The 16,960-nt window shown below is 30.3% G+C and overlaps 2 protein-coding genes across 3 annotated transcripts; one reads left to right on the forward strand and one right to left on the reverse strand.

Annotated features, from left to right (window-relative positions):
- Positions 1-1,469: 1,469 nt before the first annotated feature.
- LOC127091831 (uncharacterized) lies at positions 1,470-8,576 on the reverse strand. Of its 2 annotated transcripts, none has more exons than XM_051030542.1 (15): positions 8,315-8,576; positions 7,603-8,020; positions 7,336-7,429; positions 6,370-6,556; positions 6,016-6,271; positions 4,937-5,164; positions 4,751-4,837; positions 4,525-4,659; positions 3,989-4,102; positions 3,618-3,865; positions 3,439-3,519; positions 3,017-3,248; positions 2,612-2,710; positions 2,304-2,489; positions 1,470-1,902 (listed from the first exon to the last, which is right to left on the reverse strand). In XM_051030542.1, exons 2-15 carry the CDS (start codon positions 7,954-7,956, stop codon positions 1,804-1,806), a joined length of 2,400 nt encoding a protein of 799 aa, XP_050886499.1. In that variant the 5' UTR covers positions 7,957-8,020; positions 8,315-8,576; the 3' UTR covers positions 1,470-1,803. The 2 variants fall into 2 exon arrangements, with proteins under 2 accessions (XP_050886499.1, XP_050886501.1); XM_051030544.1 differs by having other exon boundaries at positions 4,937-5,152; positions 8,315-8,575.
- Positions 8,577-8,680: 104 nt separating this feature from the next.
- Positions 8,681-11,977, forward strand: LOC127094901 (uncharacterized). Its single transcript, XM_051033665.1, has 7 exons — positions 8,681-8,709; positions 10,135-10,282; positions 10,376-10,533; positions 10,644-10,740; positions 10,834-11,004; positions 11,081-11,143; positions 11,969-11,977. The coding sequence occupies exons 1-7, from the start codon at positions 8,681-8,683 to the stop codon at positions 11,975-11,977; spliced, it is 675 nt and encodes a 224-aa protein (XP_050889622.1).
- Positions 11,978-16,960: the final 4,983 nt, after the last annotated feature.

The raw sequence follows: 16,960 nt of genomic DNA on the forward strand, positions 1-16,960 counted from the left end.
TATATATATATATATATATATATATATATATATATATATATATATATATATATATATATATATATATATATATATAAACTAACGTTCTTGCATTTCCTACTCATTTATACCTAAATCATCATTTTCTATTCATCTGCACAAAAATTCAAAAAAATCATCAAAACATCAAAAACTTACAAATTTAAACTTTGTTTCAGTGTTGGATGATGTTTTTGATGTTGATTGAAGACCATTTGAGCTTGGTTGTTGGATTTTTGATTTGGTTGAAGGAAAAAATTGAGTTTGATAAATTTTTGAGTTTTTTTAGAAATGAAAAAGAATAAGGATTTTTGCGTGATTTACGCTCTAATATCTTCTGGAGATGCATCTCTAAAATAAGTTTGAAGATGTATCTCTGAAATATTTTAACGTTGAGTCGGAATTAGGTGCGTCCGGAAATGTATCTCCGAATTTGGGACATTTTAATATTTTCACGTGGTGATTAAGTAATATATATAGTGCATTAAAAAATTTCCAAATTAAAATCCTCTTCTTTGTTCTCATACTTGATACCATTTTTCTCACGTGCAATTAGGACCCTCATGCCATAATGCGCTGACTTTGCCAAAAATTTAACAGAAACACCTGATATGCCATTACTGAGCTAAGATAGAAGACTTCAGCAATAAAGTTGAAGTTGGATATGGTCGGTGTTGTCAATATATAAACAATTGTATAGTTCTATCATTAATATTATATAAAAAATCATATCAAAGCAAAATAACATCTTTTTGGATGTGCATTTTCAGACAATTTTTTTTGAATAAAATAGAAATATCTCACTTAGTGTTAAAGTGTTAAAATATGTGTAAAAAAATGCAACCGAAGATGATTTTCCATAGGGTGGGGGAGCACCCAGCCCTAAGTGTGGAAAGATAAATCCCCAACATAAAAGTGGCAAAAAGTTGTAAGTCCTTTTAGACAGCGTCAACCAAAAAAATAGAGCAGAAAGAAGGGACGGGGCAGAAATCTTTATCGGCCTACAAAAATGACAGGTTAAGCTGTAAATGCACCGCAACCTGTTTTGTCACCATTACTTTTAATTGTGATACAACTCAGAAAACTTTATTAAATTTCAATAGAATATCAATATAGAACCAAATTGGCTTGATTGGAAAACCAATGTAGAGTTAATTTAGGAAATTAAAACTTTTACATTTTATTTTTTATTCATCTTAGGGATACTTGTTTATACATACTTTGTTCGAATTATCTTAATTAGAAAAGTTGAATGGTAAGTTGAAACCAACAACAAAATGTTGATTAGTGTGAATATTATGATGCTTTTATTTAATAATCATTGCATTGCAAACATAATTTCCACATTCATTCACTGATATTACTAGCAGAAACATCTACCACAATGAAAAACATGCAACATAATTTCCACATTCATTCACTGATATTACTAGCAGAAACATCTACCACAATGAAAAACATGCAAAAATATTGCAAAATATGATTAGATGTATATAAAATTTGTTTACACTGCTATTGCATAGTTACTAAACTCTCTTAAATTTCTAATTAAGTAATTCAAAATGGATGCACACTATACTTATTTTACAATTCGACAGTGTGACAGCCTAAGACACAAAAGCAAAATCCCTCAAGAAACACTTTTACATACACACATTTTATGTGAGAGGGAAAAAAGAATCATGTATGTTCACTCTGGTTGAATGATTTACTGCACTGCGCTGATAATGGTAAAACATATTATAAGAACTTGACCTTCACCTTGTAATTCACTGCCTTTACTCTTCAGTTGGTGTTTACCACACACTGGTTAGGTAATCCAAACTTCTTGTTGTGGCGAACTTGTTTCCTCCAAGGATCATTATGTAACTTGTAATGCAAAACCTTGTTTGTTTTGATACCAAAAAAACTTATGGTCAAAAAATGAAATACAGACAAACACACCCATAAATTGCATAGTAAACTACTTTCTAATTTGCAAGTAATGTTAATGATACGGCATCATGCTACTATTCATCCATAAGGGAGCTTTTGAAAAGCATTATTTGTTAAAATGGATTTGTTAGCTAAATCAGAAGAATTGTTCTTTCTATACAACAACATAAACAACCAAGCCGAATGGCATCGGCTACATAGATCAAACGATGCCATAATGTTCTATCAAATATCATACTTTTTTATCCAGTTCATTAATCTCGAGATCATTGTTAATAGTTTCTATTATAGTTACTAATACCTAGCAAAGTGCAGCATCAAATCTAGAATAGTTTAAAGAAGATACATACTTGTATTAAAGTTGTGGTGACGTCATCCTCCGTCAATTTTAAGAATTCAACTGCCCAATCATCAACATGTCCAAACACAGCTTTTTGTCTTTCGGCTTCAAGCAAAATAGAATCGCGATACAAGAATCTTTGCCAGATTTTCTGAACATTTGCTAACTTCAAATTGATTTCTGTTTCATTGAACCCCTGCATATCACCAACCATTCATACAATCTTCTTGCCTAAGATGACAACTAAATGCAAAAGCTATGGATTTATATTGTATTATCCACTATGCAATATAAAAGAAAGGGAAGGGGGATGAGTACCCGAAGAATCTTTATCATGTTGGGAATTTCTTCTTCTGGTATTCGAACGGCAAAGCTATCATAGTTGAGTACATTTTCATATGGTAAGAAGATCCCGTCCTACAGAACAAAGAAACAAAACAGCAAAAGGTATACAGTTACCATCAATGATAATTTCAGTTCAGTCATTTAGTAACAGATTGTCAACACGAGGGAGATAGCTTCAATTAGCCACTTCCATCACAAATCAATTAGCATGATTCATATTTAGAGTACTTACGGTAAGTAAAGCCACATGTGTCAAGATGAATCACTAACTTTTAAATTTTCTTAGTAGTTAGAAAGCTTGTTCACTAGATCAAAAAGCTAGCTAGCAACACAGAGCTAATGACTCTTTTAAATTGTTTGCTGGGAAAATCCTATTACCTGAATGACCACAGGAATGCATCCTTGCAAAACACTGTCTTCCATGCGTCCACTCCAACCATCACCAGGAAGCACTCCACAGAAAACAGAACTTGCTATATCTGCATGATAGTTATCAGAACGTACTGGAGTCACGATGACATCTTCTGCATGTTGTTTCCCTAGCTTTCCATCCTTGTTGGGGCTTGATCCAAACTCCTTTGCTAACTTCTGTCTTATACCCATACTATACCTGCATCATTTTTTAAACTGGGGTCTTCTATAACAGTTGTAAAAAATATATCAAGATCTAAAGTAAGAGTTACGCCAATTTCATTCAAAACTTTAGGCAACAGGATATCAAGGTTACTAACTAGAGACAATGAATATTCTTCGAACACAACCTCTATGATAATAAAACTAAAGTTTTCTAGTAAACATACGAGACTTGTGGTCTTCCTTGAGGGTAAGCTGGTCCCAAATTCCCATTGAAGAAAAACAGTGTCTTCCGCTTTTCTCGAGGCCTGAAAAAATTATACCATGGTTGCATTCAATTTCAAGAACTAAATAAATAGAACAGTAGCTTCAAGCATGACCAGGAAAAGCAACTAAAATCTGATACCGAGCCCAAAATTTTGAAGCCAACACATTAGCATCAGGAACTTTCCAAGCAGGAAGCACGAGATCTTTGTCAGGGTCAAAGCATGGATGAATGCCTCTCATATGAGTTGAAATCTCATCCCATTTATCAGCCCAGTAGGCTGTGGTTGAACGGTTATGTTTTGTATTTGTGTTTCCCCAATGTACTAACATCGTGCTGTTCCATATTTCCTTAGGGGCATAACAAGCACCTTCATCCCATGAAAAGAACTGCCTTCAGAGACAAAAGTGGAACTATTAGCATCTTCTTCTTATAAGCAAATACAGTTAACTTAACTTTACTTCGTAGAAAACTCTTCAATACATAGGAAAAACAATTCTCCTAGTACGTACCCAGATGTGATCCCTTCCTGATGAGCGATTCCAATAAGGATATTGCTCAACAATGTGATAATATGCACTCTTATAATATTCTAAAGTCAGTGAGCTCCTCAACCCCTTATGCCTCTGAACTTGATCAAGAAAAAGTGAGAAACATTATAGGTATCCAACACTACATAGATGTATCCAATTATATATTCCAAAACGGAATTTACAATCTAAGAGCGACATAGTCTGAGCATTTATGAAAGTAAACAAACAGGTAACAAATGACTAGAAGTATTTTTATCCATCCATCCAAAAAGGGGAAAAGGAACATGAAACTATCGTTTAATTTGTTTCCACTTTGAAATTACTGCTTAGTTACATCAAGAGAAAGCAAATCCATGCACATCATAGCATTGCTAACATGCACATGCATGAAACAGTACATCACTGATGCAGTCTATTTATTAGATGTCCCATATACATACAGTAATCAATGAGTCAATGAGTAGTGAACATTCTACAGATCTACTTCAGTAAATATAGCAGTTAATAAAATATACCTCCATGCTCAAGTGAGGAGCATCGTCAGAACGAGTTATGATGCATGAATCAAGGACAGGAACAAAGAAAAAATCCGCTTCTTCACCATTTAGTGTTCTATGTGGACTAGCTAACAAACTCTCATAAATTGCCATCTGCAGAGATGCAGGCATGGGGCATAAATATATTGCATAAGAAATAAAATTTTACCAGTTGAAGTCCTCCTAAATAAAATTCATGGAATACCTGAGCTCCGTACAGGTGCTCTGTCCATAGGGTTGCATTATTGCCGTCATAAATTCTATTTACACACTCTAACTTGAAATGACGCCCCTATAATAACCAAAAAGAATAAATAAAAATGAAAAATAAAAAAACATAAAAAATCTCTTCAGATGTAATCATGAGAATTGACACTTGGAATATCCTCACCTCCAATAGTAGGCTGTTGTACTCAGGGGGCAAATCATAAATATATATAAGAGGCCTTTTCTTTGCCACCACAGCATTAAGATTGATTATTTTTTCACTGACATGAATATTGTCAGGAACGTCAACTCGAGCAGGACGAAGCCAACTAGGCCACTCTCTTATAGAAGATATTACTGATGGAGTGCTGCAATCTGCTCCATACCAGCCATTGTCACACTGAAAATATACCTATATTCAATTTATCTATTGATACTGGGTGGAAAATGAGCAGTGTTACACCAAAAATACACAACATGCAGCTTATCTATAGAAATCGAATGGAAACAAATAGGACTTCTGTTGCATAGAATGAAAGTAGTTTCATTATATCCTACTGATGTTGTCCTTGAGAAACATATATGTCCGATTTAAAGCAATTCCGGTAGTGTTATGTTAGTTCATGTTCTGCTTGGGGTTCTTGCTGTTTCGTATGTCTTACTATTGGTTGAGTGACTTTGTATTCTTCTATTCTATATTTATTTTACATTGCCCCAATTAAAGAATGTTAAAATTAGGGACTCAGGTAACTTATTTTAAATTGTTAAGGTTTTAGTTTATTTTAAAATTTTATTTATTAAGTAAAGCAACCTTTTAGAGTTGATGAGTTAAGTAAGTTTACAAAAGTACCACGAGTTTGCATAGACTCTAGCGTTTGACAACCTGACTGATAATATAAATCATAAATGCACACAAATTGAACACTGCCTATGGAAGGTATCCGCAGTTATCCCTCATCAATCATCCATTTTTATCTTTTACATTTCCTTTCTTCCAGGTTACTACTCCTCCATCTCCAGGTTATCTGATTTCTAATTAATGACGTGTAGTCAGCAGCAATATTCAAGAGACGGTTTTTTTATAATGAGCCTAAAAACTTGAGAAAAAAACTTCATCAAATAAGTTAGGGTAGTAACTATTTTACTATCAGCCGATCCTACGGCTGCAAAGCCAAACAATAGATGGCTAACGAAGCATTTATTCTTCTAGTAAATAATTGAAACGCCAAAGATAGGTGTCACATTATTAAACAAAAGAATCACCTGACAAAATCCACCACGACACTGGCCATGTCCAGAGCACTGATTAATGCAAACAGATTGAACAGACACTTCGCAGAATCGTCCCCAAAGACCATCATATTTGCAATCACATTCCTCTTTGAATTTTACCTTGCCAGCATATGCTCCGACCGGATCTACATTACACCAACCTGGTATACTACCATTAGTTGTGAACACATCTTGATCAACTATTGTCCAATTCACTAATTTGGGACCACCGGGTTCAGAAGGTGGACTGAAACAGATTTAAGGTGGATATTTTACTAGTAATTGGAAATTGAGGGGAAAAAAAGTAGCGAATGAAACACAATACTAGTAATTCAATTTACTTACTTAAATTGAAACCCACATGTCTCTGCCAATGGCCGAGATGGATATTTTGTTCCTTCTCCACAGAAGCACATTGCCCTTGTTTTGTCGCAGTTGGCTGGACAAATTGATACAACCCATCGGCCAAATGGCTCCACTGGTGATCCTGGGAAGTTGCATTCTAACTCCAGTTTGTCAGTGCATCCATCCCCTGTCACCTCAGAAAATAATATGAATTTCCAAACCAAATAACAAATTGTATTTTGGTGCAATCGTCAAACATATTCTGAAAATGGTAGCATAGCAACAAGTTATAATAGTTTACTTCTTTGTCCTGTTTAAAAAATGTTGTACCAAAAGAAAATCATTACATTATATAATCAAAACTGATTTACCCTACAAGATTTAGGGAATTCAAAATTGTGAAAACAGATAAGTCTGATTTAGCAACTCCCGTTTTTGTTCTCTCATCCCAACTTCCTTTGTAGCATAACAAGTAAAATGTTTCCTATGGATATGAAGAATTCAATTTAAAATTTATTCCCATTTATTCAGCACTAGAAGAATCTTACATTTAAATGTGTCAGGGTTTTAAATCAAATATCAAAAATAATAGTTCGGGGCCCAAATAAAAAAGGTAACATGTCAGCCATTAGTTGGTGGAATAAATGTTGCAGGTAATATATCTAACAAAAAATCCAAAGCACTTCGTAATCTAACAAAAACTTCTCATTAGAGAAAATGATTTTAGGCATATTTGGGGTTTAAAAAAACTCAGTATGTCCGATTTACAAGTTACCGAAGAATGTGCATGACTGTTGGTTCCGATAAACTCTGCAATTCTGATCACCAATATATTAAGAGATGGTAAACGATATGTGAAAGCCAGAGCTACAAGTTTTAAAAAATGAGTTATCTTCTCCTATTTATATCTTCTGATCAAGCATTATGTACCTAGTCAATAGAATGAATATAAGGAACAGAACTAACCAGCATAACCATGAAAGCATCGACATTGTCCCAACTCTCGATTACAAACTCCCAGACCACTGCAGTCATTTTTGCAGTCATTTCCACCTATTATCTGTAACCAATCATATTACAAAGCAGAAAATTTTTACTTTTGGTAACCAGAAATTAACTCAATGCCAATAACAACCATAAAAATTCAGCACAAAACCTCTGAAATAACAACTTAAAAAGAAAACATGAAACAAAAAAGGAAAAAATAAACAGAACTACAACATCACTTGTCACCTCAGAAACGTTGATTTCCTTCGTAATAGAATGACAACCTGCAAGCCACTGACCAATCTCAGCCTTCCACGGTGCACCCTTATAAGGAACCGAACCATGCAAGTCACCCGGGAACCGGTTCTTCAAATCAATCACAGGCTCATCCCAACCATGCGAATTTATCAACTCCACCGATGCATTAGTCGAAACACAGGAATTTGAAGCTAGCTTAAAATAATCAAAAGAAGGCGTGAACGGAAACAAGAACAAATGAACTACAGAAACCAACACCAAAACTGAAGCAATTGTTGCGGCAAGAGACCAAGAACACCTCCAGTTTTTCATGGAGAACAAATCTAACAGGTCTCTTGCCATTCGATAAACCGAAACACTACAAAACAATCTTATCTAATTCACCGATCTCTCTTGACATCATAACCTGAAATCATCAACAATCAACAATAAAATAATAGTATAGTATATTAGTATCTTTCTTACAATGACGACAATCAGAATCATATAAACCTAACCATAACCATAACACCAAAAACTGAACTAGGAACTAAGAAGAAAAACAAACAGTGGCAATTTACAAGTACTGTTACAATTTACAAAAGCAAAACCCTATTTAAATATTGAATATATTAAAAAATGAATCAAAATTGAAATTCAATAAAGAAATGAAATCATCATTGGTAACGTGAATTCTGACATTAGCATAGTTTAGACTCACATTTCACGGATCTGAATCGAAATCAGAGAAACTGATTGAGCAATGTTGAAGAATATTGTAACAGACATGGTGATGATATCGGTCAATGGCTTTACCGAAATTACGTCATTTATTATTTTGTTGAAATCACGTCGTGAGGAGTTCAATTATAGAGGGGGACCACTCAGGTGTAGATTTTCTCCCTTATAGTTTACTACTAGTATATGTGTAAGAATAAATGTACTAACATTCTTCTCTTCACTGAGTTTACGTTCTGGAAACTGATTCGTGAAAGCAATGTATTTGTTTTTTTTTGGGGATTTCAGTTTTATTTATTTATTTTATGTAAATTTGACCTACAAAGACATTTTTGCCCTGCCGGCTTAGATGCGCGATTTGAACCTTTTTGCTTTGAGGTATGTTGTTTTTTTAATTGCTTATTGAATATTGCTTCTTTACTCTAATGAAGCACTGTTTTTAGAATATATTTTTGGATACATCTCAAATACATTAAATAGAGGTATAAGTAACTAATACTTTAATTTTATAAGAAAAGATTAGTATCAAAATGTAATTTCAAAATAATATCAAAAATATAATTTTAAACGCACTTTAAATACATCATATATATATATATATATATATATATATATATATATATATATATATATATATATATATATATATATATATATATATATATATATATATATATATATATATATATATATATATATATATATATATATATATAAAAGTGAATCACATTCTATTTTTTTAAAATAATCCAAAAATATATTTCTAAAATAAAAAATTATGAAGGTTGGAGTAACAATTAAGAAGGCAAATTGATTGAAATTAAGTATAACTTTGTACTCCCTCCCTCACTTTTAACTTTGTACTCCCTCCCTCACTTTTAAATTATCAGAGATTTTGGATATTTCACGTTAATTAAGAAATATAATTAATTTTATATGAGAAAGAAAAATTATGTATGAATTTAGAATAGTGTCATTCATTTAATGCACCGAAATAAAAATTAGTTTAATAAATATTTTAGTTTCTTAATTTAATTTAGTATTCTGCTTTAGTCTCTTAACTAAAAAAATATTACAAGTTAGTCTTTTAATTTTATTTTTGTTATCTTATTTGGTCTCTTCTATCAATTTATGACAAAAAAAATATTAAGTCTGGTGATGTGGCATAAGGTCATTAGTACAAATATGAATCAGCATATTTAGTTAAAAACGAATACACTATTTAAACTTTGAAAATAAAACTATCCCAGTTTAAATAGTGTATCAGTTTTTAACTACATATATTGACTCGTATTTGTACTAATGACATTGATGTCACGCCAAGTCATTAGAACTTAACATTTTTTTGCCAAAATTGACGGAAAAGACTAAATTGGATAACGGAAGTAAAGTTAAGTGATTAACTTGTAACTTTTTTTTAGTGGAAGGACTTTAGTGGAACATTATATTAAGTTAAGGGATTTGGAACTAATTATGTCATAAAAATTTAAAGAATTGAAAGAAAAAATAGTAATAAATGATAGAGTATATTGGAAAAACTTTCATGACTGTTACATAATTGTAACGTGACTTATAATTTGAGACAATTTTTTTTAACAAAATGACTTAAAATTTGAGAATGAGTGAGTACTAATGAATCATTGTTTCTTTGGTCACACAAATAAAATTTTAAATTTGAGAATGAGTGAGTACTAATGAATCATTGATTATTCATTTACTTATTACTAATTTATTTATTATATAAAAATATATCAAATAAAATTTTAAATATATGTTGTGTCATTAGCATTTATGTATATATAGGTTGCCTACTAATGAACAGAAGGAGAAGCCTACTCAATCTGCAAAATCTCTTTCTAATTTGTCTGGTGGTTCTCAGTATTCGCCAGTAGAAAAGTTTGTTCATAATGCGAAATGTATGTCCTTAAGTCAGTTCTGCAAAATCAAACATGTAAGTTGAATACTATAGAGCCGAATTTATCTTTACTATTACAATTATATTGTTTGCTTTTTGAAATTAATATCATTTTTTATTTGCTTTTAGGAAATTTTATGTGTTACTGTAGCAACCACATTGAAATTTGTTGTCTCAAAGTATGGATGGTTTTATTATGGCTGCACAAGGTGTTCTTCGAAGGCACCTAATCCTGAAAAAGCTTATGAATGTTCATGTGGGCAAAAAGTCGAACAGCCTATACCAAGGTACATATAATCTAGATGAATTGCAAATAAATTTGGTAATGGATTTGTTATTAATCATATTATTTTCTTCGTTTAAAATACTATATGTACAAAATTGAGATATATGTTAGCAATGGTGAATCAAAATATCGATTTGTATTCTGGGATTCCGAATGTGCTGCTATACTTGGAATGACTGCTGAATTTATGCATAACTCTATGGTGGAGGTACATTGTTATACATAAGTTAAAATGTTAATAGTTTATCGAGTTGTAAAGTTCAGATTATCACTCATGGTTGATATTTTATTTTTCCATTAGAATGGAGAAGATGATCCAATGGTTTATCCTGATGAGCTTGAAATGTTGTTGAATAAGAAAATTGCTTTTAGAGTTAAGGTGCAGCCAACGTTTTCCCAAGCGTCTGTTTGGAAGCTTTGTGATGATGAAGCCTTTGTTAAAGAGATTGAAAATGACTACATAGTAGAAGACGTATAATATTCACTTAATTCATGTATTATTTAAACATTTAACAAGTATAATAAATATTCGATGTTTCAATGTGCAGAATCAGTCTAAAACTGAATATGCAAAGTTGGTCCCTAACAAAGAAAATTTGGAAACTTCCGCAGTAAGTATCTTCATTTGTTAACATAATAATTTTCTATGATAAATATTGTATTATTATAATTCATTTTATATCTGACAATTAATTTTTTATATTGCAAGCAAACATTATCTGCATCTGGTGAAAATGATCCAGAATCAATCATTCTAATGACTCCGGCTAAGGATGTTGTAATTGCTGACAAGGGTGAAGAAGTTGATTTTGAAGCATCTGGCGCTACGCAATTATCAGGCACCAAACCATCCAAGAAATTAAAGATAGAACCATCTTCTTAATTAGAATTTTCGGAAATTTGATATTGAAATATATTTTATGAACTTTTTAGCACCAGAATGAGTTTAAGTATGAAGTTGTTAAGAACATGATATGTTTTGGTTGTAGGATGTGTTCTTACTTTTTTGAAGTGTTTATTTTGTGGGATTACAATTGACATTTATATTTCATGTATGGTTTAAAGGATGATAATGAGTATTTAATTCATGTGTGTGAAATTATTCAAAATCCTATGTTGTTAGGTTGAACATTGTGTTTTGTGTGTTCTTTCAACTACAAAATTTATATGAGTAATCATATCTTCAAATGTTAATAAGTATTTTAGATTGATAACAAAATACGTTGTCATCTTATGAAATATGTGTATACGACTAAATTATAAATAGATTATTGCATGTCATGTTTGGTTTCAGCATGCCTAATGGTGTTAGAAATTAAAAAAACAATTACATAAAAATTTATTATGAAATCCTTCAAAACTAATTATAGAAAACACATAGAACCACATTTTTTTACAATTTTTTTCAAAGTCTAATACATATGTTAAAATTGCAGGTAGTTTAGAAATGTTTGAGCAATATTTGAATCTTGCATTCAACTGAATTAAGGATTTATAAAAAAAACAAGGTATAATTATCATATACAATGAATTGTCTTTTGATTGGTAATGGAAAATCTACATTGTTTGTTTGAAATGATTAAGTTAAGCATGCAACTATACTTTTTACCAATCTTACGTCATCATATATAGTATTATAACTCAACATATTTAAATTATTTATTTGCCAAAATATAGTTGGGGGTTGAAATGAATAATTATGTCCACTGCCTACTTTCTATTGGCTAGGTCACTGGAGTATTAAAATAATTCAGCCGTAAGATAATTAATGTTATGCATGATTTGTAATAAATCAATAAGAATATCAATTCTTTATACATTTAGTTGTACAAGAAAATGATTGTAAATAATTAAAGTGGGCTAAGAAAATGGGCCCCACTAAATCCCACTATATATTATATAAAATATAATTAAAAAATTCATTCAAATATATCAAAATACATTAAAAGAGAGTTTTTCATTGGGTAAGGTGATGTATGATATGAGTAATTTCCAATGGGTGAATTATTTTATGGATTTTGGATAAAAAGAGAATTTTGAAATCTTGAATTATGGTGTGGATTTGGAATACAAAGAGGACTTCCATCATTTTGTATAAAATTGGAGCATGTGTTATGTTGATTGAGGTTCATTTTCAAATGAAATGTGTACATACAAAAATTAAAATTAAATAAAATAAATTGGTCAAATTTAGACTAGATGTGAGTGAAAAATGTGATAAAATAAATTACCTATTTATACTACTAAAAAATATTACTGTTATTTTATTGTTGTTGCAATCTTATCATTCCAAAATGAAATCAATATCCTGAAATCAAATTAGTTATTATTGTAGTTTTTTAAGGTTGCGGGCAGATTTTGAATCATCACTTTCTAAAAGGTTGCGGGCAGGTTTTGTATAAACCCAGTTTTTTAAGGACCAAAGAATTGTACGAAGTTAAATCATTTTTGTTGTTGGACTTATTTCTCACAATTTTAACTAAAATTGTGAACCTTTTGTTTCAATATCTTTTGTTGCATTAAACCTTACTGTATCAATTGCAATTAATTTCAAACTTTGATAGTATTCATTATTATATTTTAAAACAAATGAGGTTCTGGTATTTCTTTTACATGGTTTATGTATTTTGGTTAAATAATCATTTATTATGAAGGTTAATATTTGCGCTTTTATACCTCAAATTAGTAACAGATTGGAAAATTTCATCCATTACTAAATAAATATATTTTTATTTCTTATGTCCAAAATCTCAATGATAAATGAATGTTTATTCATAACATTAACAATGGAATGTTTATTATATATCAATATATCAATAAATTGTAAAAATATTTTTGTATTATATTTTTTGATTATTTCCTTAATATAGTATACAAAAAAATTTAGCAAAGTGAAAATTTTTTGAACCCATTTATTGATCATTTAACATCCATTACATTAAAAAAAACTCTTATGCAATAAATTTGTGTACGTTGATCCAACCATATATATATATATATATATATATATATATATATATATATATATATATATATATATATATATATATATATATATATATATATATATATATATATATATATATATATATATATATATATTATATATATATATATATAAACAAAAAAATATATTATATTTTAATAAATTATTGCACTTGCACGACCCGTGCGAACGCACGGGTCCTTTACTAGTTTATGACAAAAAAATATTAAGTCTGGTGATGTGGCATAAGGTCATTAGTACAAATATGAGTCAGCATATTTAGTTAAAAACGAATACACTAGTTTAAATAGTGTATCAGTTTTTAACTACATATATTGACTCGTATTTGTACTAATGACATTGATGTCACGCCAAGTCATTAGAGCTTAACATTTTTTTGCCAAAATTGACGGAAAAGACTAAATTGGATAACAGAAGTAAAGTTAAGTGATTAACTTGTAACTTTTTTTTAGTGGAAGGACTTTAGTGGAACATTATATTAAGTTAAGGGATTTGAGACTAATTATGTCATAAAAATTTAAAGAATTGAAAGAAGAAATAGTAATAAATGATAGAGTATATTGGAAAAACTTTCATTACTGTTACATAATTGTAACGTGACTTATAATTTGAGACAATTTTTTTAACAAAATGACTTAAAATTTGAGAATGAGTGAGTACTAATGAATCATTGTTTCTTTGGTCACACAAATAGACATATTTATTTAAGTGTGGAAACTCTTCACTTAAATGAAAGTAATATGGTTAATCATGCAATGCAATAAATAAGAATTTATGAAAATAGATTTTTGGATTGATTTTGGAAGTAATGTTTTCAATACCGGGTCGTTCATCAAACCGGTGAGGGTGTTGGGTCACAAGTTCATTGGTCGAACCACTAGGTCACTAGTCAAACCGCATGACTAAATAGGATAAAACCGAAAAATTCGATTGAATAAATCTGTCACTATAATAAAATTATATCGGTATTAAATCAGTCGAATCGGATGACTCGGTGTCAAAAGAAATCACTAACACCTAAAAAATTTTAAAATATCATAATTTCACAAGTTTATAATTTAAATTCAAGTTTTAGTTAATTATAAATTTGAGTCAAGTAATTAATTTAATAAATTAATCAAAGTATCAATCTCAAATATAAAACTTATGTTTGTTGTCTATCAAACATGCATTATTATTTACTTTATCAAACACTTCATCCCAAATAATAGAAACTAATGATATCAATCACATAGGAGAGAAAATGTTCAAGTTCTGCAACCTATCAATGCTATAATACTGCAATAGCCTCTATTTACTATATTTAACATCATTGTCACCAATTTTTAAAGGAAATAATATCAACTTTCTCATATATTTTTATTTTTATTTTTTTTAAATAATGAAAAACAACGTTGTTTTAATTTTTTCTTAATTAAAAAAGCACTTAAACCATCAATTTTCCAGATTTCATTGATTCAATTACATATCCGATCCAACAATTGAACCAGACCGGTTACCACTCTGATTTTCGGTTCAACCGATCCGACCGACCGGTTTGGTTTTGAAAATTATGTTCAGAAGTATATTTTATGGATTTTTTTTCATAAAATGAGTGAGCGGTTCACTTATACATGTATTTGGTTTGGTTTATTTGGGATACGTCCAAAAATACATTTTCGAAATTTGATAAGTATTTTCAAATTTTTATAGAATTGGATAAACAAATTAACTTTTTACGAGAAAAGAAGAAATGTTCTTTCAACATTTAAATAGGATATTGGGTTCTTGAATTTTATAGAGTATTTTTTTGTTTATGTAAAATTGTATGAAATTAAAGTAAGTGAAAATGTTATATTTAATTAATTGATATTTATTTTATTTATGGGCCAACTGGTTTTTTTAAATGCATAAAAATAAAAATATAAAAAATACAAAAAGCGAAAATGCATTATTGTTTAATTGAATGTTGTTTGAAATTTAGAGTGTTGTATTTATTAAGAAAAATATTTTATTAGTCATAGTATTATAGTTTGTAGGAAGTATTGCATCATATGACTATTTATTTAGATAGTACATTATTATTTTACATTCTTTTGGGGGTAAGATGTGTCAAAAGAACATTTACAAGTTATTCAACTACTAATGTATTATTGTTTTGAAAAATCTAAATGTGATACTAGATGAAGACCGTCTTTAGAATATTGTTTCATCCTCAATAGGGAGGCTGACTTATCTTTTATATTATTTAAAACAAAACATTCACAAACAAAAATTCAAAAATAGGAGAATTTGGTTTTTCGTCACGAAAATTTGGTCAAATAATTATCTTATTTAAGAGATGACACACATGGTTAATCACATTCACCTAATAATATTTAGAGATTATGATCCCTCTAATCATAGTCCTAATAAGTACTACCAAAATACAAATCTTACACTCCACAAAAACACTTTATTGTGGAATTCTAGGACAATAAAATGTATTGATTATCACATTTTTTGTCACAAAAGTTTTAAAAGTAGTGGTTAACAAGCTCACTACTGTAGTTTCTCAAGTATTTCTTGAAGAGAGTACCTCAACAACTGTTGTTGGGGAAGCACATGCATCATTTTATTCTTTAGGTATGTGTACTTTTGTTTGTTATTCACATTTTTTCCTTTTGTAGACCCTTTTGTAAAAACACCATTCAAGGTTTTTCTTTAATGAAAAAATCTTCACGCCTTTTGGTGTTTTATTTGTATAATTGTTGGCTTTTATTATACATAGTACTAATTCGTAATTTTAGGAGGCGTGTTCCTCATTGCCATATAAGGCGACAAGGATCCCTTTGTGATGGTCTTGCAATATTTGACTGATAAGACGACAAGTGTAACACCCCGATAAAAATAAGATAATTATTTAATTTAAGTTAATATTATATTTATTAATTTAATTAAGTAATTGGAATTATTGGATTATTATTATTATTATTATTATTGGAAAATATATAAGTTGGAAATAAGGAAACAGAGTTCCATTTTGGTAAAAAGAGTTTTCACGTGAAAACAGAGAAGCGGCTGAAAAGAGGAAAAGGGCAAAGAGGCAGAGCAAGAGGAAGAAGGTTGGAGAAGAGAAGAGCTTGAGGCTAAAGGATTGCCGGATTAACTCAGGTAAGGGGGGTTTATCGTCGTTTAATGGGTATTATGGGTTAACATGTAATGGGTAGTGATAAACCGTTGAATTGACCCTAATTGGGATGTTAGATGCTGAAAAATTGTGATGAATAAACTGTGTTAAGCCGTAATTGAATCTGTAATTGGATGGGTAGTGATTTTCCGAACGTATAGCTTTTTACGGAATCGGAATCGGAGGTCCGGAAGTCCTCCAACGGCGGAAAATGCGGAGAATTCTGCATTCTGCTTCGTGTTAGCGCAGGAACAGCTTTCTGTCTTGCGTTAA

The sequence above is a fragment of the Lathyrus oleraceus genome, chromosome 6 (assembly GCF_024323335.1).
Source record: "Lathyrus oleraceus cultivar Zhongwan6 chromosome 6, CAAS_Psat_ZW6_1.0, whole genome shotgun sequence".
Classification (NCBI taxonomy): Eukaryota; Viridiplantae; Streptophyta; class Magnoliopsida; order Fabales; family Fabaceae; genus Lathyrus; species Lathyrus oleraceus.